The following is a 19,158-nucleotide window of genomic DNA, read 5'->3' as shown; positions in this document are numbered from 1 at the left end:
TTAACAGAAGACTTTGAGTACTCCCCACATGGACCTCTCCATAGGGCTGCGGGGGTGTCCTCACAACTCAGCACTTGGTCTCCCCCACAGCAAGTGATGAGAGAGACAGAGAGAGAGAGAGAGAAAGAGAGAGAGAACACAAAGGGAAAGCCACATACCTTTTATTACCTAGTCTCAGAAGTTACACCATCAATCTTACCACTTTCTATCCACTAGAACTCAGTCACTAAGTCTAGCTCACACTCACAGGAAGGAGAACTAGGCTCCATCTCTTGAAGGGGGTTATCAAGGAATTTGTGGACATATTTTAACAGGACATTTCCCAATTCAAATAGTTGTGAGAACTCTCTCAAGACAACTCTAAAGATTTTTCAAGAAACGTCCATCGGAGAATTAGTTTATGGTGGCTCCCAGGACCCTTATGCAACAGAAAACTTCCAGTGAACCAGAGAGACAGGTAGAGGAAGAACGCATGGATAAGAGGGGAAGGGTGTTGCTGTGGTGTGGCTTTAGAGCTGGGACATGTTATTAGAAAGCAGTCCCATCATATCTGCATTCTTGGGTTTGACCCACCAGCTCATGCCACCTCACCACTTAGCTATTCAGCCTATCCAGGAGCCATCAGGCATGAGGATCACACTTTCTTCTTTTCTCTCTCCTGCCTTCCTTTTCTCTCCCTCCCTCTCTCTCTCTCTCTCCTTCTTTCTTTCCTCAGCTCACCTAAAAGTGATTTGAAATAGAAAGTCTATTTAACAATTTATCCAGAGAACTACCCAATGTCTTTACTGATATTACCCTAGTTTGTGCATTTCTCATTGGGAGAAAATGATACAGACCCTGGATTTTCTCTGTCAAAGGCTATTTTTGCAGTCAGATCTTTCCGTTTGTAATAATCAACACACTCAATGTCCATAAAGAACTCCACTGTTGGGGTGCCTGGGTGGCTCAGTGGTTGAATGTCTGCCTTCAGCTCAAATCATGATCCCCAGGGTCTTGGAATCGAGTCCTGCATCAGGCTCCTTGCAACGAGCTTGCTTCTTCCTCTGCCTATGTCTCTCCTCTGTGTGTGTGTATCTCATGAATAAATAAATAAAATCTTTTTTTTTTTTTTTTTTATGATAGTCACAGAGAGAGAGAGAGAGGCAGAGGGAGAAGCAGGCTCCATGCACCGGGAGCCTGACGTGGGATTCGATCCCGGGTCTCCAGGATCGCACCCTGGGCCAAAGGCAGGCGCCAAACCGCTGCGCCACCCAGGGATCCCAATAAATAAAATCTTAAAAAAAAAAAAAGAACTCCACTGTACACAGACTCAGATAAGTAGGAACACAACTTTGGTGAGGATCAAGGGCGACTTGCATACTCCTTCACCTGACTTGCATACTCACAGAAACTGGGGAGTGATGCACTAGCCAGTAGGGAGAGCTAGGCCAGGTAAGCACAGGGTCCACCATGCTGGTGACCCTCAACCCAGTAAACTCTGTAGAGCTCCACCCAAAGCTGGGACATCAGAGTTCCTGTAAGGGATAATAGGAAACAAACCCACATTGCAGAAAGGGACATTTGTCTCTTTGGATCTTGGCAGAAAGTGGGGAGAAAAAATCTCCCCTGAGAATTTATATCCACCAGGCAACCCTCACACAGAGGACCTAAATTCCCACACCAATTGTGCATTCCAGAAATCTCAAATGGAAAATTTTAATTTAAAGTAATCTTCGGTTAATAGTACCTCCAAGAAAGAGGAGGAAGAAAGCAAAGCAACAAAAAACAACACAATGAATAGAAAGTGTGTGAGATGATAGAAAAAGAATATAGTAGGGGGTACCTGGGCAGCTCAGTGGCTGAGCATCTGTCTTCGGCTCAGATCATGATCCCAGGGTTCTGGGATCAAGTGCCACATTGAGTCCCACACTGAGTCCCACATTGGGCTCCCTGCTCAGCGAAAAGTCTGCTTGTACCTCTGCTCCCCACCCCAACTTGTATTCTTGCTCACACCCTAACTCTTTCTCTATCATAAATAAATAAATAATCTTTTAAAAAAATAATGTATCAGGAATCAAAATAAATGCAAATGGACTAAGCCTTGCAGATAGAAGACAGAGATTGTCAGATGAATATTTTATAATCCCAAGTGCTGTTTCCAGGATAGTTTTAGAACCTAAGGATAGAGTCCCTTAGGGCTCTTTTTGTTCCTCGGGAAGAAAACCAAAATACAATCTTCAAGGGCAAAGGCAGCAGGTGTGTGAGTGCCATCCAATTTTGTAAGTTTGGCTTGTTTTTGAGTGTTGAGGATTGCTAATTCTAAACAGCTCTCTACAGCATTGTGCCAGATAATTTATTCTTCAATGCAGTATTAGTTTGGAAAACATGAATAAAGTCCCAAGATCATGGATGGGGCAGATGAGGGATATAGAGCATACAGACATCTCTATCACTGAACCATGTCTGCAAAATGAGCCATACAAACCTCACCTCCAAATTCTGTTATGAAGGTTCTACAAGTTGACACATGTAAGACTAAGCAAGCACCATGCTATTCGCTCATAAATAACAGATATGATCACAGGCATAGGTAAGATCAAACATCCCTCAGGCTCAGATTCCGAACTCAAACGGCACTGGCTGAACAAAATGTTTACCCTATAATCCTAATTACTGTGGGCTTCACAAACTGCAACCAAAATGACAAGTAATGCTGAGCTCGAGGATCTTCCTTGGATGCTTTTTATTCTTCTGAGTCTGTGGAAATAAATATTGCATATATGTGTAACTTGTTACCAAAGGCTGTTGCAAGGGTTCTTTCCACGATTGAGAAGAGGGCCAAGGAATTCCTGGAAGTCTTTCAAATTCCACAGGAGGCATTTCCATTCTAGAAATGAGTGTACAGTGCCGCCATCTTGTGGTTGTTTCACACAATTTCCTTTCACGAAGCTCTCCCAACTACTCAGAACTTAAAAAATCCATTCAAATTCCATAGTTCCCCTTTAGTGTTGCCAGCAGTAAAAACTCTCGGTTAATTTAAAGCAAAATGACACAGTGAGCCCCAGGCTGGGCCACATAAAAAAGGAGTAGGTGCTATAGAGTTTGATCCTTCCCGGTGAATGCACAGTTTAGCTTCACAAAGAAAGGAATGGCCCCAGGTGCCACATGGCTTTCAAGCTTGAACCTGGAACATGCCCAGGGAAACCCACAACTCCCTTTCCGACCTGCTGCCCCTGCAGGACACTTTCTCAGCTGGAACTTTCGGGGGAAACCTGTCTTGCATATCTCTTACAAACTCATCTCCAATCGGGACGCCTAGGTGGCTCAGCGGTTCAACGCCTGCGTTTGGCCCAGAGAGTGATCCTGGAGTCCCCGGATATAGTCATATAGTCATAGTCGCATCCGGCTCCCAGCAGGGAGCCTGCTTCTCCCTCTGCCTGTGTCTCTGGCTTTCTGTCCATGTCTCTCATGGATGAATAAAAATAAAAAAATAAAAACTCATCTCCAATCAAACTTTGCACAATGGAGAGAATAACACTCTCATCTGACCCAAGCCACTCATCCTGGCTTTCATTCAAGGCTTCTTAGGTTCTAGATCTTACATATTAGATTCTTCAGTCTTGTGTCCAACTACTGACCTGGATGAATCTTACACTTCTAGAAGTTCCTTCTTTCGTTGCTGGCTTTTGCTTCCATGCTCGTTCTATCCTATATTTCTAAATGACCTACACATTCTTCTGTGACTACCTAGAACCCCTTCTAACTGTGATGTCTTCCGCAGGAACACTGGCCCAAGTGGTCTTCCGGGCAGCCTCCCACACTACTTCACCTCAGCACTCGACTACGTTCAGTCTCCCAGGATTAGAAAGTCCCTGAAGTCAGAGGTCACTGGTTAGTATCATCATTGTGCATATTACTCTCCCAAAGCTCTGAATTGCTGACTCAACTTGCTTCAGACCTCTGCTCGATGTTGCCTCTTCACTGAGGAGGGCCTGTGTAAATCCATCATCAGTACTTGATGCGCTACCTATTATTTGATTTTTTTATCTCCTCCTAGAACATGAACTCTGTGATGGCAGTCACTTGGTTTTTTTACTACTGTATCCCCAGCACCTAGAAAGATACCTAGCATGTTACAGGCATACAAAAACCCTTCTTTTTTTTTTTTTAACAAATGGAAGAATTAATTGATTCTGTAGCTTCTTGACTACCCCGATTCCTCACCCTGACACCTGAACATCCTTTCTCCCCTTCCATAAAGGATGTTGATCACAGAGTGTCCAAGGTGCTTGCTGGTTTAAAACTTACCTATGATCTCAGGGGCCCAAAGAAGACTAGCTGAATTCAGTTGTTTAGTTTGGGTTCCAGGAAGATGAGTGGATGTAGCATTGGGCTCATTTCTCTGCTCCTTCCTCCCAGCACCTGCCACCACTCCATCTTCACATCTGTGAGGTGTTTGCAGACTAAAAAGAGTGCCCTGGGCCTAATGCACATATAATGATGCCAGTTGTCAGGGCCACACCAGCACCTATAAGACTGAGCTGTAATGATATAATCAGGGCAGTAAATCTGAGATTAGGAAGATCACCAGCTTGGGGCACCCCAAACTTTTTCATCAATAGCCTCTTGCCTCCTTATCCAAAAGGTCCTTCACAGTGCAAAATTGGACGCTACCAGGCAGTGATGGGTGGCCGAGGCTTTTCAAAGAAAAGGAGAAGGAAATAAGGCTAGAAAGCAGCAATAGGAAGCAAGGAGGACATCAACCTTTATCACCAATCCAAATAACGTGTGGGTCATAACAACATTCATAACAGAAACCAGAATAAATGTGGAATTGAATTAAAATGAAAATACTGGGCAGCTCCGGTAGCGCAGCGGTTTAGTGCCACCTGCAGTCCAGGGCGTGATCCTGGAGACCCTGGATCAAGTCCCACGTCAGGCTCTCTGCATGGTGCCTGTTTCTCCCTCTGCCTGTGTCTCTGCCTCCTTCTCTCTCTCTCTCTCTCTTTATGTGTGTCTCTATGAATAAATAAATAAAGTCTTTAAAAAAAATGAAAATACTGTGGGTGCCCAGGTGGCTCAGCTGGTTAAACATCTGCCTTCGGGTCAGGTCATGATCCCAGTGTCCTGGGATCAAGTCCTGCATTGGGTTCCCTGCTCAGCGGGGAGCCTGCTTCTCCCTCTGCCTCTCTCTGTCTCTCACGAATAAGTAAATAAAATTTCAAAAAAAATGAAAATATTGCATACTGAATTTTGCAGACTACAACTAAAGCAGTACTTTGAAGGCAATGCATATTTAAGAAGAAAAGTTTAAATTAATGAGCCAAATGAGGTACCAATAATTGGCAAACTTGTAGGCTTTCCAGGTTCCAGCAGTGTTTAATCAGGGTGACTGACAATGAACTGTCCATCTACTACAACTGGCAGTTGAAAAATGGAATGCATAACTCTTTTTACATGGTAAAACTAAACTGTGCTATAGGTGATCTGTCTGCATGGATAAGTTAGGGGCTGAAGTGATAGGATTAAATGATGGCAGTGGAGTGTATAAAAAAAATGGGTTTGCTGGGGATCCCTGGGTAGCTCAGCAGTTTAGCACTGCCTTCTGCCCAGGGCCTGATCCTGGAGTCCTGGGATCGAGTCCCACATCGGGCTCCCTGCATGGAGCCTGCTTCTCCCTCTTCCTGTGTCTCTGCCCCTCTCTCTCTGTCTATCATAAATAAATAAATCTTTTTTAAAAAATAGGTTTCCTGTAGATTCTACAGGAAAGGCAATGGGAGAAGTGGGACTAAGAACAGGTGCAAGAGAATTGTGCTCTTTATCATTTGTCATTGTGCTATTTATCATAAAGGGACAAAAAAAGAAGACAAAAGACCACTAGTATTTGTTGAGTTCCTAGTACATACCAGGAGTAGGCCCCTAGGAGACATTCAATGTTTGTTGAAGGGATAAATGAATCCTCAATCTTCATTCTGCAGAAGAAATGAGAGCTCAGTAAGGTGAGTGATTAACTGAAGTCACATTGTAAGTAGTAGAACTGAGGTCTGGATCCAGGTTTACTGACTGATTCATATTGCTGCTTAAAAATTATCCCAAAATTTAGTGGCTTAAAACGACGATATATTATTTCTCACAATTCTGTGGGTAGGTGGGGCTCAACTAGGTAGTTCTTCTACTGGTCTTGTTTGGGGCTACTCATGTGGCTGCAGTCAGATGGTGGCTGGGGGCTGGAACACACAAAATGGCTTTACCTACATGTCTACTTTTTTGATAAGGACAGTTGGAGGGCTGGGCTCAGTTGAGCAGCTGGGAAAGCTGGACAGGTCCCTGAAGTATCAGGGCCTTTCCTTCTCTATGCGGTCTGTCCAGCAGAGCAATTGAATTTCTCATAAGGTAACTCAAGGTTCCCAGGAATGCAAAAGGCTGCAGCTTGGCATGGGCATGGAATCACTTCTGCCACATTCTATTGGCTAGAATGACTCACAGACCCAGACTGGTTCCTTGTGGGAGGACTACACGAGGACCTAATGCCAGGAGCCATGGATCATTGGGGTCATCTTTGAAGACTAGCTACCACAGGTGATCCTGAGACACCAAGCCCTTAATCTTCCTATTACCGCATGCCACAATGAACAACTACAATTGGATACTCTGCCCTTAGGAAGATCATTCTAGCAATGGAGAGGAAGGTGGCTTAGGGAAGAAGAAACCAAAAGTTTTGCAAATTTCCACTTTGGTGGTGAAGAACTGAACCTTATAGGAATGAATCTAGCCCAAAGGGAAGGAAGATGTGGTCTCTAATATCACATGCTGCAGAGATGCCCATGATGGTCAGGATCATGAAGCGTCAGGGAGATAGCTTAGTACAAGAGGTGGAGGTGAGGAAGCCAAAAGAATATGTTTAGTGTTTATACCATGTCCCACCTAATCATGAACATCTGTAACTCACTAGTGGAAGTGCAGTTTTCTCCTACCAGTTCTGAGTTAGCATACTGCTCTAGCACAGCTCCTGTATAACCAGAGGACTCCACTCTGTCCCAGGTATGGCTGTGATTAACTTTCAGCTCAGTGACTTTCAGCCTTCTTGTATTTAATCCACAGAAATGTATGTTTATGTAACTTATATATACATACTATTAAATTTATGTGTACACATGTATTTTACACACAGCTAAAGTGACTATGTGACATACTATTATTCCCATTTTTCATCCTATTTTTTTATTTTTTTACTTTTCTTAAAGATTTTATTTATTTGAGAGAGCACCCATGTGACAAGGGGGTGGTGGGGGCACAGAGGGAGTGAGAGAAGTAGACTCCTGGCTGAGCAGGAAGCCAGACAAAGGAATTAATTCCAGGACCTCCAAATCATGACCTGAGTCCAAGTCAGAACTTAATCAACTGAGCCATGGAAGCACCCTTTTCATCCTATTTTTTCAATGCTGGCAAAGAATGGCTAAATTAATTCTGCAATCCATTAATGGATTCTGACTTCTCCTTTAAAAACTATTATTTTAGAGACGCCTGGGTGGCTCATTGGTTGAGCATCTGCCGTCAGCCCAGAGCACCAGGTCTCTCTCTCTCTGTCTTCATGAAGAAGGAAAGCAAGCAAGCAAGCAAGCAAAAGCAAGCAAACAAGCTCCTACTTTAGTAGATAAGCACCTGTAACCCCAGGATTATTTAGGGTTAAGTACAGAAATAATGAAAAAATCAGTCATAGCATTACTATTTTCCATTATATTTTGGAATCATCTGCTTAACTTGGTATCTATAATTTAAAAGAACTTAACACACTGATGTATGTAACATTAGTTTTGCAATTCCACCTTAAAATGAGACAGTAATGAAAAAAAAGAGAGACAGTAATGGATTCAGACTCATGATCATATGTAAATGTATGTAGCAGAATTCAATCACGTTTTAAGCAATACTGAGATTTTTAAGATTCACTGCATCTTTGAGGGAGCTCACTATTTGGATTTTGTTTACCAAGGAAATGAATTGCTTAAGAAGAAAATGCATTAAGTGTGTAAATGCGCTTTAAGTTATGGGAATATAGGGAATAAAAATCCCCTCAAAAAAATTTTTTAATTTACCACTTTAGGATAAACAAGTGTGGGGTTTATCATTCTTATATTACTTACTAAAGTAAAGGTAATTTCAAATTAGTCGCCAGAATGCCCAAACCCCGCCCTCAAGGACCTGGAAGCACCTGAGAGCGCTTGGAGCTACTGCGGGTTCCGCGGGCGGGCGGGCGGGCGGGGCGAGCAACACGTGGCCCTTCCCAAGGGACCGGTCCTGCTTCCGTGGGGGACCTAGAAACCGACCTGGGAGCAGGTGAGATGGTCACCCTTTTCTATTTTATCGCCTGTAATAAGCATTTTTGAAATAATAAACAAAATGCACCCGAAAGGCAAGAGGCGGGACACGAGGAGCCGTGGGTCTCCTTTCACCGGGTCTGCGCACACGCGCCACAGGCCCCGCTTCCGCCCGCGGGAATAGCGTGGCCCCCGAGCGGGAAGCGGAGACGGCGGGGCCCCGGGGTGGGGGGGAAGGCCCCGGACCCCCGGACCCCCGGCCACCGGCGCCGCGCAAGGGGGAACGGCCTCCCGCCCGGCTCCTCCTAAGGGAGCTCCGCCACCCGGATCCCCGCGAGGCGGACCCGAGGGGCCGGGGCGTTCTCCGGAGAAGCGCCTTCCCGACCCGCTTTGCGGCCTCGCGGGGCCGGGCCCAGGCCGCGCGTCCCCGGCAACCGCGCGGAGCGGCGCCGCGGCAGAAGGCGGAAGACGCCCGCGCGCCCGCGCTGGCCCTCCCGCCCTCCGGGCGACACCACCGCCGCGGACCCCTCCGAAGTCCCGCAAAGGTATCGTCCCCGGCCTCTGATTGGCCGGCGGCTCGGGGGCGTGGCCTCCGGAGCCCGGGTCCGCGCGCCAGACCCCGCTCGCCGCATTGCGAGCCGGGCCGGGAGCGGGCGCCATGGTGAGGAGTGGTTGTGGGCGCGGGGGAGACGAAGGCCGAGGTTGGGGCCGAGTCGGGGCGGGGGCCGGGGCCGGGGCCGGGGCCGGGGCCTGCGCTGGGAGCCGGGGCGGGCGAACGCGGAGACCGTGCTGACGCTCGCGCCCGGCTCCGTTCCAGGTTCTCCTGCACGTGCTGTTCGAGCACGCGGTCGGCTACGCGCTGCTGGCGCTCAAGGAGGTGGAGGAGATCAGCCTGCTGCTGCCGCAGGTGGGTGGAAGCGGTGGGCTCGCCGCCGCGCCGCAGCCCCCCGGGCCGCCGGGCCCCAGCATGCACCGCGCGCTCCCACGTGGCCGGCCGCGCTTTGGGGGGTGCGCTGGGCCGGAAAGCCCGGGAGCCGGGGGTCCTCCGCTGCATCCGTGCCTACAGTCGCGTTGGGAGCATGTAGAAGCCAGCACCCCGGGATTTAGGGCCTGTAATCGGCTCCTTTACGGAGAACCGCTGCTTTACTGCGCCCTAGAGGCAAGAGCGAGGGAGGAAAGCCATTCACGCTCTCTTCTCCCCGAAGGTGGAGGAGTGCGTGCTCAACTTGGGCAAGTTCCACAACATCGTTCGCCTCGTGGCCTTTTGTCCCTTCGCCTCGTCCCAGGTTGCCTTGGAAAATGCCAACGCTGTGTCCGAAGGTGAGTCGACCACCACCAGGTAGGTATTTGAGGGAGATGACCGCAGGGTTAGTAGCTGCTGCTCTTATTCTCATAGGGAGTTCATGATCCCGTTTTCCTTTCCTCAGCTGATTTCTTACAAATCTGATACGTGTTGGGCAGTATTTGATGTGTACAGGATGTAGTTTAAAACAGAACCCAAGGTCTGGAGAATATGGTATGCTAAAAGTTTAAAGTGTATATTCCAGGATAGAGGCTTTCTTTGTGGTCCTGACAGCGATAAATGATTAAGTGAAATCTGGTAGGTGTGCTTTAATGCTAAAGGTGGTTCTTTGGTTATTATTGAAGTGATTGGAAAAGGCAAGAAAAATAAGTTCAGTTCCAAAAGGCGAATCAAATACTAAATACTTAACCTCTATAGTTTCTCCGGGTTTAAGGTTTCAATTCTGTATTTCACACTCATGCTATCAGACCTGAGTCCTATTCCTCCCATAGTTGATGCAGGCTTTGCAGTGATGACTTGAGTCTGTCAATCCCCTGAGTGCAATCACTGATGTCTCCATGTCTCTGAGCAAAGCCTAAAGCAAAGAAGGAACTCAGCATGCTCTGTGGGACAAATGTAGGATCAGTCTGTCATTTAATTAGCAGTTAAGGGGACAGGATCCCTTTTATGATTTCAGCATGTTAGTGGGAGCTCTATTCTTTGCCTTGAGGTGTCGTTCATGAGGACCTCCGCCTGCTCTTGGAGACTCACCTGCCATCCAAAAAGAAGAAAGTACTCCTGGGGGTTGGAGACCCCAAGATCGGTGCTGCTATACAAGAAGAGTTAGGGTACAACTGCCAGACTGGAGGCGTGATAGCTGAGATCCTGCGAGGTGGGACCACCTATTAACATTCACAACATTCTTGACATCTCTGAGGGGGGATCTAGTCACTTAACCAGGGTGCATAAGGTTGCTTCTAGGAAGCCCTTCTGCTTGGCTTGGTGCCCATGGGCGCCGTAACTGGCTTAGAGCCTTCCCTTGCTCACTGACTTGTCCTCTTCCAGGGGTTCGTCTGCACTTCCACAACCTGGTGAAAGGTCTGACAGATCTGTCTGCTTGTAAAGCCCAGTTGGGGCTGGGACACAGCTATTCTCGTGCCAAAGTTAAGTTTAATGTGAACCGGGTGGACAATATGATTATCCAGTCCATCAGCCTCCTGGACCAGCTGGATAAGGACATTAATACTTTTTCCATGCGTGTCAGGTAAAGTGCCCAAGTGACCCTTGAAAATAGGGTCTTTGGCCTGTGGTGTAGCTAATTTCACATGCTGAAATCAGGACCACTTCCTGTGGGGTGGGGCTGAGCCTCCCAGTGCTTACCACAGGCTGTGTTCTTACACTGGCTGTACAGAAAGAGGAGGTAGAGTAAATCCACCCATATACACCCCAGCCTAGGCTCTTTGCCTGGTCTGTATTGTGAATGGGAGGACACGGAGTTGAGGTTTTGAATTGTACTTGATTCCTTTTCTCTGGGTAAAGAATAGATAGAGGGCTGAGGTTGTAGCTTTGAGATCTAGTCGCTGAGCAAGGAGTGATTGTGGCTCTCTGCAGGGAGTGGTATGGGTATCACTTTCCTGAGCTGGTGAAGATCATCAACGATAATGCTACATACTGCCGCCTTGCTCAGTTCATTGGGAACCGAAGGGAGCTGAATGAGGAGAAGCTTGAGAAGCTGGAAGAGCTGACAATGGATGGGGCCAAGGCTAAGGCTATTCTGGATGCCTCGCGATCCTCCATGGGTCAGTATAGCCTGGTGACCAAAATAAATTTGGGGCTGTGGATATCTGGTCCTGCATTCACACTAGGTGTCCCTTAGGCATGGACATATCGGCCATCGACCTGATAAACATCGAGAGCTTCTCCAGTCGTGTGGTGTCTTTGTCAGAGTACCGCCAGAGCCTGCATACTTACCTGCGGTCCAAGATGAGCCAAGTAGCCCCCAGCCTCTCAGCCCTAATTGGGGAAGCGGTGCGTTGTGGGGAACATAAAATGGGGTTAAGGAGTGTTAACAGTGTAGGTCCACACTGCTGTATTTCTTGACCCATGTTCTCTTCCCTGGTCGCATTTAATGGGCTGAAGCAGAATTGTGCAGTTGAGATAGACAATTCCAGCCTCTAATTCCTTGAATCCTTCTCCAGGTAGGTGCACGTCTCATTGCTCATGCTGGCAGCCTCACCAACTTGGCCAAGTATCCAGCGTCCACAGTGCAGATCCTTGGGGCTGAAAAGGCCCTGTTCAGGTACCAGTGAGGGCACCTGCCCACACTCAGGTGCCACTTCCGGTGCCCACTGCTTGTTTGGGGATCACAGTGATGGCTGACCAGGGCTCCCTGACCTATACAGACCTCTGCTATGGGGGTGATGGCCAGCCCTGGTGTCTGAGTGATTCCTAGGGCCCAGCAAAAGGGACCAGATTTCCAGGTCAGCGACATTGGATGCCTTCCCTCTGCCTCCGGGAGCTGTGGGTTGGCATGAGGTGGGGTAGAGACCCAGTCTAGCCTGAGGCTCACTGGATAGAGACTGGGGATACAGGGGAGGGGAGGAGCTACCTTGGCTAGTAGAGTTGAAATTTCTGATCTTAAAACTCCCCACTAAATATTCTTCTCCCAGAGCCCTGAAGACCAGGGGTAACACTCCAAAATATGGACTCATTTTCCACTCCACCTTCATTGGCCGAGCAGCTGCCAAGAACAAAGGCCGCATCTCCCGATACCTGGCAAACAAATGCAGTATTGCCTCACGAATTGATTGCTTCTCTGGTATGGGTGGAGGGGGTTGGAGGAGAAGGGGCTGGGAGGGAGGGAAGGCTGACTACCTAGCAGCTTCTACAATGATGGCAGTATTTTTCGTCAACAGCAGTTCACTTAGTGAGTGTTGAGACTTTGGGTCTGAGTGAAGCTGAGGGTAGAGGGAAGACAGGGTGGGAAATAGCTGGTCCTTTAGGGGCTGACAGGTTTTGTTTACCCACACACACACGCACACATCCAGAGGTACCCACAAGTGTATTTGGGGAGAAGCTTCGAGAGCAAGTTGAGGAGCGGCTATCCTTCTATGAGACAGGAGAGATTCCACGAAAGAATCTGGATGTCATGAAGGAGGCAATGGTTCAGGTCAGTTTGGACTTGCTGGGGTGAGAGAGGGGATGGGGACCAAAGCTGGCTGTTGGAGGTGATGAACAGGCTTAGCCTGACTTTGTAGAGTGGAGGCAAAAAACTGATTTAATGAGCCTGATCCAATGAAGCCAGAAGGGAGGTCTGGAGATACTGCAGTCTTTGGGGCCTTTTCATTACCTTTCTTTGGCCAGGCAGAAGAAGCGGCTGCTGAGATGGCTAGAAAGTTGGAGAAGCAGGAGAAGAAACGCTTGAAGAAGGAGAAGAAACGGCTAGCCGCCCTTGCCCTTGCATCTTCAGAAAACAGTAGTACCCCAGAGGAGTATGAGGTCAGTAGGCAGGACAGCCCTCAGCCCAGGGTGAAGGCCCTGGATGTAGGGTTCTCCACAGCAGAACAGAGGATATGCTACTTCAAACCATGGTCTTGAGTCCAGACTTGGACTGAAATAAGGACCTGAAACATCTCAACTACCTCTTGATTCTATAGGAAGGAGATAGGTGCTGAGAGAACTGGCTCAGGAGCCCAGAGAGCTGGTTGTAGCACACCCGGTCCCTGGGCAAGTGTTCTGTCCTCGGCTGCCTCCCAGGAGTCCTCAACCGGGGGTAGTATAAATTCCTGCTCTGCGTGTCCTCGGCCGTATGTCCGGAGGTGGTAGCATTTCATAGTTGGGCTTGGGGCAGGGAGGTATCCATAATGCTACATCAGGATCCACCCTGGGATTTTCTTGAGGTACCCAGTTTGTGAAGTAGTTTTTCAGTGTCCCCTTTGCAACCTGGCATGATGGTTTGTGGGTTTTTCTATAAGCTGATTCATGGGTTTAGAGAACACATTTTTCCTTTCTAAGTGGGAGTCATCTTTGGGGTGGATGTCTAGTGTCCATTAAAAACCATCCCAGAAACACTGGGCAGTTTTCACATCATTCACACCAGTCTTTGCCCTAGCTACTTTTAATATGTGTGTGTGTGTCCATATAATGGATGATCGTTTCATGCCCATTTCTCTTTAGGAGACCCAAAGTGAAAGACCCAAAAAGAAGAAAAAGCAAAAGCCCCAGGAGACTCCACAGGAGAATGGAATGGAAGACCCATCTGTCTCCATCTCCAAACCCAAGAAAAAGAGATCTTTTTCCAAGGAGGAGCTGGTTAGTAGTGATGTTGAAGAGACAGCTGGCAATGTAAGTCTTCCCAAGAGGAAGAAATCTTTTCCCAAAGAGGAACCAGTTAGCGATGCTGAAGAGGCAGTAAACAGGAGCGTCCCCAAGAAAAAGAGGAAATTCTCTTCTAAGGAGGAGCCACTTAGCAGTGGACCTGAAGAGGCTGCTGGCAACAAGAGCGGCAGCTCCAAGAAAAAGAAAAAGCTCCAGAAGCTATCCCAGGAAGATTAGAATGGACATTTTACCAGGTGGGGCAAACCCACATGATTCCAAACCCACCCTTATATCCCAATAAAAACAAATTCACAGGAGTCGATGTGTTTTGTTTTTTTTTTTAGGAGTCCATGTTTTATTGAACACCTTACATGGGTATGGGTGGACCTATGGGTGAGGCAGAGCACCAATGACCGCCTCAGTGAAGTCTTGGCAGGTGGCATAGCCACCCATGTCAGAAGTTCGAACCTGTAGGGGAGAATTGTCATCATCCCTGTGGCCTAGGCCCCATCCCTAACCTACCCCCCACCCACCCCCTTCCAATAACACAGTTCCCTAAGGAAGCCAGCCCCAGGACAACCTAGGCTCTGCCCAGATTATGGTCTAAAGATTTATTTAAGAACTCTTCTCTGGTCCACTGTACTGAAGGGAGGTGTAGGTAGTATGGTCCTTGTGAGGTTGGAGGGAATAAAGGGGTCTAGCCCCCATGGGGGTGCAGGTGGCCGATGACAGACTTGATGAAGTCGGTTGTGGTGCTGTAGCCGCCCATGTCTCGAGTCCGCACCTACAGCCACCACCGGCAACAGCCGTGGGGAAGAAGAGAAGAGAGCCCATGAAGGGGGGATAGGGCAATGTGATGGAAATGGAATCCAAGAAAGGATGGCAAGGCCAGGAAGAAGATGCAATGCAGCAGAGTTGCAAGGAGGTGGCCAGGTTTGGAAGAGCATGGACCCATCCACTCCCAGCTGAGGGCCAGAGCCACTCTCAGAGCTATGCTGCAGCCTGGGCAGGATGGGAGGGAGGCTGAGCATGAAGTGAGATGGGAAATGCACATCAGACAGGATGAGGATGCCTTAAAGGAAATCAGACCAGGTGGGAGGAAAGGAAGCCAGAGGATGGGCTTCCAAGTGTGGAGAAGGGGACACCTGTGCCTCATCCTGCCTGCTTGCTATCTCCCTCTGCTCCTCCATCCCCCATGCTCTCTCCCCAGGCAGAGAGCTGCAAGCGCTGCATTAAGATGGCCATAAAAGAGCCAATGGATGGAGCAGGAAAGGGAATAGCAGACGGTAACCAAGAGGCAAAGGAGACCCAGAGGATGAAACAGCCAGGAGAAGGGAGGTGAAGAACAGCCCTGAGAGCCATAGGGGAAGATCAGAGAGCAGATGTTCTGGGGACCTGGCGGGAAAGGAGGCCCCAATTCAGGTTCCCCAAAGAGGAGTGCCAAGACCCTGGAACCCACCACAGCCTAACTCACCTTGCCAACTTTGATCACCTTCTTCACTGCATCTGCAATCATGTTGGAGTGATACTCGAGACTGTCAATGTGGACAGGAAGAAACTGAGATTCTCCCCACATCATCCCCAATTTCCTTGTCTGTACTCCCCCTTAAAACACCCAGCCTCCTGCCCCAGTCCACCATGACCTACTTGAGATGCCGCAGCATGTTGGAAGCTGATAGTAGCATGGCTGTGGGGTTGGCTATGTTCCTGCCCACCGCCTGGGCAAATGGGTGTCGGGCGCCCTGTGGAAAGAGGACCGACCAGAGTCACTGGGGGCAGACGTTCTGCATGGCTAAGGTCAGGGAAGGGCATTAAGGAAGAGGGATCAGGCCAGGGACACTGGAAAGAGGCATGGGGGAAGAGGACGCCTTGGGAAGTAGCTATCAAGGAACTTCAAGTCAGAAGATAGGCACGCAAAGGGCTGGGGGAAGAGGGGACTTCACTCACCGTCTCAAAGACGGCATATTCTGCACTGTAGCTCTCACCAGGGACCACACCAGCTCCCCCAACCAAGCCAGCAGCCAGATTGTCAATAATGTTCCCATAGAGATTGGGCATCACCAACACATCAAACTGGTAAGGATTCTGCACCAGCTAGGGGGCAAAATGTGGGCATGGAGAAGAGAAGTAAGTTCTGCTCCCTGCCTATCCCTGGTACCTTGAGAGCAGAGACATGGGGAGGACATTACCTGCATGCAGCAGTTGTCTATGATCATTGTCTCAAACTTGATTTTGGGGTACAGTTCAGCAACTTCCTCACAGCATTGCAGGAACAACCCATCTCCAAGTTTCCTGTCCATGGGCCAAAGGGAACAGCTTCAGTCACAAGAGTGCAAGGGGCTACCTTCCCAGGAACCTACCCCATGCAAAGCCATGTCCCTCACATGATGTTGGCCTTGTGGACAGCCGTGACCTTGCCCCGCCCCTTCTTAGTGGCATAGTCAAAGGCAAATTTTGCAATCCGCTGAGATTTGGTTCGAGTGACAATCTTCAAGCATTCAATCACACCCCTCGCACTCTGGGTAAGAAGAGAGAAGCAGCCAGGTGACGCTGGAAAGAAGAGAAGGAGCTATGCCGCTCTCCCACCTTCACACCTGGCTTCCCCAATTTCTATGGCCTCACCTCGTGTTCCAATGAGCTGTATTCCCCTTCTGTTTGCTCTCGAATGATCACTAGATCTAGATTGTTGTGTCGAGTCTTGTACCCAGGAAGTGATTTCACGTGGACTACGTTGGCAAACAAGTCCAACTTACGCCTGAGGGTGGGGCAGAGCCATTAGTACCATGCCTGGTGCTCCAGGACTCCTCTGCCCCATAGCCCCCAACACCTACCTCAGCCGCATATCGTAGGAGGCTAGCTCCCCCTTATACTCCATCGGGGTATGGATCTTTCCTGTGTAAACAAAGGGGAAGGGGTCAGGCACAAGCCAAGCCCAAGGGAATCCAGATCAGTGTCCAATCCTAGGGACATGATGCAACCCAGACTCTCATCTCCCATTCCCAAAACTGTGACTCTTAAATGCTTCTGGAGGCAAAGAATAATGTAGTTAAAACCAGAAACATCTTGTCCAATGCTTTTTTTTTCCCAATGCTTTATTTTTAGTCACCATATTTATGTTGAAACTTCAAAATGATCTAAAAGGAGGGCAGAAAATTTTTTCATGTTATCAAAGAGCCTAAGTTTAATAGGCTGAGAAATAATGCCAAGAGATCTATACCTTTCTTTATGTTTGCATGTCTACCTACTTGACATTTTTTCAACCAAAACTTATTACCACATGTCAGTCACTGGAAATATCAACCAAAAAAACACAATACACAATTCCTGTTGTCAAGAGCCAAACAATAGATCAAGGAAGACAAATAATATGAAACACATGATAAACACCATGGGAGAGGTATTAACATCATGCACAGGAACCCACAGTAAAAATTCTTCTGGTAATATCAAGAAATGTAATAAAATAGCTGGCACTTCAGCCAAACCTCGGGTTAAGTGAGTACAGTAGGTTGAATAGTGACCTCAAAACGTTATGTCCAGGTTCTAGCCTGCAGAACCTGTAAATGTGACCTTATTTGGGAAATAGTGTTTGTAGACATAATTAAGGATGTTGAAATCATTGAATTAGGGTGGGCCCTAAATCCAATGATAAGTCCTCCTGCAGGAAAAGAAACAGATACACAGACATAGAGGGGGTAAAGCCATATGAAGACTGAGCCAAAGATTGTAAGGATGCATCTACATGTCAAGAAACACCAAGGAACACCAAAAGTCACCAGTACCTGAAGGCTTCTCTCCTAAACCTTCAGAGGAAGCCCTTCCAACACCTTAATTTTGGGATTCTGGCCTTCAGAACTGTGAGAGCAGAACTGTTATTGTAGGCCACTAGCTTTGAGGTAATTTGTACAGCAGCCCTAGGAAACTATAAAACCGTAAGTGAGAACCATTCTAACAGGTAGCATCAAAGGAAGAACATTCTGGGCAGAAGTAATGACGAAAGTTAAGATAGTCCTGTATTTGGAAATTAACAGCCCCATGTGACCAAAGCACAGAACAAATGTTAAGGAAATAAAGGCAGAAGACCTGAGAGCCAGCTTACGAAGAATTTACTTTCCTACGCTAAGGCTGGGCCTGACAAACTCATGTTGGCCTTTCCAAAAGAAGAGATGAAGAAGATGGATTGTAGAGGCAAAACTAGAGACCAAAAAAAAAAAAAAAAAACCTAACGAGATTAAAGCAGACAAGCAGAGGGGAAGACAGAAGAGGCAGCTAGAAGCACTATTCTAGAAACAGAATTAACAAGATTTGATGACCCATGATGTACCCCCTTGAAGCCTTCCTACAAGGACAACTAACGATCTCTCAACTCCTGCATTCCCAGAAATAAGAAACAAATAACTACAAAATAGTGATGAGCTTAGAGGACTTAATGTGCTAGTATGTGCCCAAAGAAGCTTAAAAAACATTTGCTCATGTGATTTTAAACGGCACATGGGTGGAGGAGCAAGGGGGCACACATACCGATGATGGCCACCTTGTTCTCCTTCATAGAGCTCAACACCTGCTCCAGCTTCTCCTCAGATGCCATATTCTGCACCTCGCTCAGGTGATGCTCCTGGAACTCCACCGGCACAGAGGCAGCCTTCAAGGACACGACCCAAAAACCTCTGGGTCACGATCGAGTAAGTCCTTTCCAACCCACCTCACGGTCCCTGCTGGCTGACTCCCCCAGGCCACACTCACCTTGAACACCTCCTTGACAGCGTGCATCAGTTCAGGCCCCACACCGTCTCCAGGCAACATAGTCACGGGAAAGGCGCCCTCCACCCTCATGTCCTCAGCCTGCAAGCGGAGGAGCCATCACAGCTAGAGCTGGGGCGGGAGCAGAGGTTCCCGGGGAGAGGGAATGAGGGGACAGGGGCGCGGGTAGACCGATGACCAACTTGCCCTTACCTGGCTCCGCGAGGCGGCGTGAGCCACGGCCGAGGTACCCAGGCTCCTCCATGCCCCGGGGTTCGGGGCAGCGACCAGCGCCTGCGACACAGACGCACACGCTATGAGGTCGGGCGTGGGGGTCCCGGACCCCGAATACTGCATGAACCCGGTACAAACCCGCCGCTCCCCCGCCCGCCCCCGGCCCGACCTGACCCCGGGCCTCACTCGGGTCAGCCAGCGGACACCACTGAGAGCCGCCATGTTCGCTGCAGGAAGTCACGTGGGAAACGGTGCCGGAAGCGGGCGTGGCCCGGCCCCGCGACTTCC

General features: G+C 48.5%; 2 protein-coding genes and 5 non-coding genes across 10 annotated transcripts; 6 read left to right on the top strand and 1 right to left on the bottom strand.

Moving 5' to 3' along the window:
* Nucleotides 1-8,827: 8,827 nt before the first annotated feature.
* On the top strand, nucleotides 8,828-14,213 carry NOP56 (NOP56 ribonucleoprotein). Its single transcript, XM_038571788.1, has 12 exons — nucleotides 8,828-8,958; nucleotides 9,115-9,204; nucleotides 9,503-9,617; nucleotides 10,310-10,471; nucleotides 10,645-10,843; nucleotides 11,191-11,378; nucleotides 11,456-11,607; nucleotides 11,778-11,878; nucleotides 12,249-12,397; nucleotides 12,627-12,748; nucleotides 12,943-13,077; nucleotides 13,756-14,213. The coding sequence occupies exons 1-12, from the start codon at nucleotides 8,956-8,958 to the stop codon at nucleotides 14,131-14,133; spliced, it is 1,794 nt and encodes a 597-aa protein (XP_038427716.1). The 5' UTR covers nucleotides 8,828-8,955; the 3' UTR covers nucleotides 14,134-14,213.
* On the top strand, nucleotides 10,104-10,171 carry LOC119865764. Its single transcript, XR_005378165.1, has one exon. It is a non-coding gene; the product is annotated as a small nucleolar RNA SNORD110 (small nucleolar RNA).
* On the top strand, nucleotides 10,943-11,073 carry LOC119865805. Its single transcript, XR_005378158.1, has one exon. It is a non-coding gene; the product is annotated as a small nucleolar RNA SNORA51 (small nucleolar RNA).
* On the top strand, nucleotides 11,941-12,026 carry LOC119865811. The gene has a single exon (XR_005378163.1). It is a non-coding gene; the product is annotated as a small nucleolar RNA SNORD86 (small nucleolar RNA).
* LOC119865800 lies at nucleotides 12,464-12,534 on the top strand. Its single transcript, XR_005378155.1, has one exon. It is a non-coding gene; the product is annotated as a small nucleolar RNA SNORD56 (small nucleolar RNA).
* LOC119865799 lies at nucleotides 12,802-12,872 on the top strand. Its single transcript, XR_005378154.1, has one exon. It is a non-coding gene; the product is annotated as a small nucleolar RNA SNORD57 (small nucleolar RNA).
* Nucleotides 14,214-14,220: 7 nt separating the features above from the next.
* Nucleotides 14,221-19,137, bottom strand: IDH3B (isocitrate dehydrogenase (NAD(+)) 3 non-catalytic subunit beta). Of its 4 annotated transcripts, none has more exons than XM_038571790.1 (12): nucleotides 19,045-19,107; nucleotides 18,850-18,930; nucleotides 18,640-18,738; nucleotides 18,418-18,538; nucleotides 16,728-16,788; nucleotides 16,519-16,651; nucleotides 16,281-16,414; nucleotides 16,086-16,188; nucleotides 15,844-15,990; nucleotides 15,544-15,638; nucleotides 15,371-15,431; nucleotides 14,221-14,364 (listed from the first exon to the last, which is right to left on the bottom strand). In XM_038571790.1, exons 1-12 carry the CDS (start codon nucleotides 19,090-19,092, stop codon nucleotides 14,284-14,286), a joined length of 1,164 nt encoding a protein of 387 aa, XP_038427718.1. In that variant the 5' UTR covers nucleotides 19,093-19,107; the 3' UTR covers nucleotides 14,221-14,283. The 4 variants fall into 4 exon arrangements, with proteins under 4 accessions (XP_038427718.1, XP_038427720.1, XP_038427717.1 ...); XM_038571792.1 differs by having other exon boundaries at nucleotides 14,278-14,364; nucleotides 19,057-19,137; XM_038571789.1 differs by lacking the exon at nucleotides 14,221-14,364 and adding an exon at nucleotides 14,483-14,680.
* Nucleotides 19,138-19,158: the final 21 nt, after the last annotated feature.

The sequence above is a fragment of the Canis lupus genome, chromosome 24 (genome assembly GCF_011100685.1).
Source record: "Canis lupus familiaris isolate Mischka breed German Shepherd chromosome 24, alternate assembly UU_Cfam_GSD_1.0, whole genome shotgun sequence".
NCBI classification, from domain to species: domain Eukaryota; kingdom Metazoa; phylum Chordata; class Mammalia; order Carnivora; family Canidae; genus Canis; species Canis lupus.
The sequence above is the reverse complement of the archived record's forward strand: the minus strand, read 5'-3'. Positions and strand labels throughout refer to the sequence as shown.

Coding starts and splice junctions, on each gene's coding strand:
- IDH3B (XM_038571789.1), bottom strand. CDS start 19,092: ATGGCGGCTCTCAGTGGTGTCCGCTGGCTGACCCGAGTGAGGCCCGGG. Junction 18,539..18,639: donor CTGTCAAGGAGGTGTTCAAG/GTGAGTGTGGCC, acceptor GTGTCCTTGAAG/GCTGCCTCTGTGCCGGTGGA. Junction 15,639..15,843: donor AATATGCCGTCTTTGAGACG/GTGAGTGAAGTC, acceptor CTCTTTCCACAG/GGCGCCCGACACCCATTTGC.
- NOP56 (XM_038571788.1), top strand. Junction 9,205..9,502: donor TCAGCCTGCTGCTGCCGCAG/GTGGGTGGAAGC, acceptor TTCTCCCCGAAG/GTGGAGGAGTGCGTGCTCAA. Junction 10,844..11,190: donor ACTTTTTCCATGCGTGTCAG/GTAAAGTGCCCA, acceptor GGCTCTCTGCAG/GGAGTGGTATGGGTATCACT.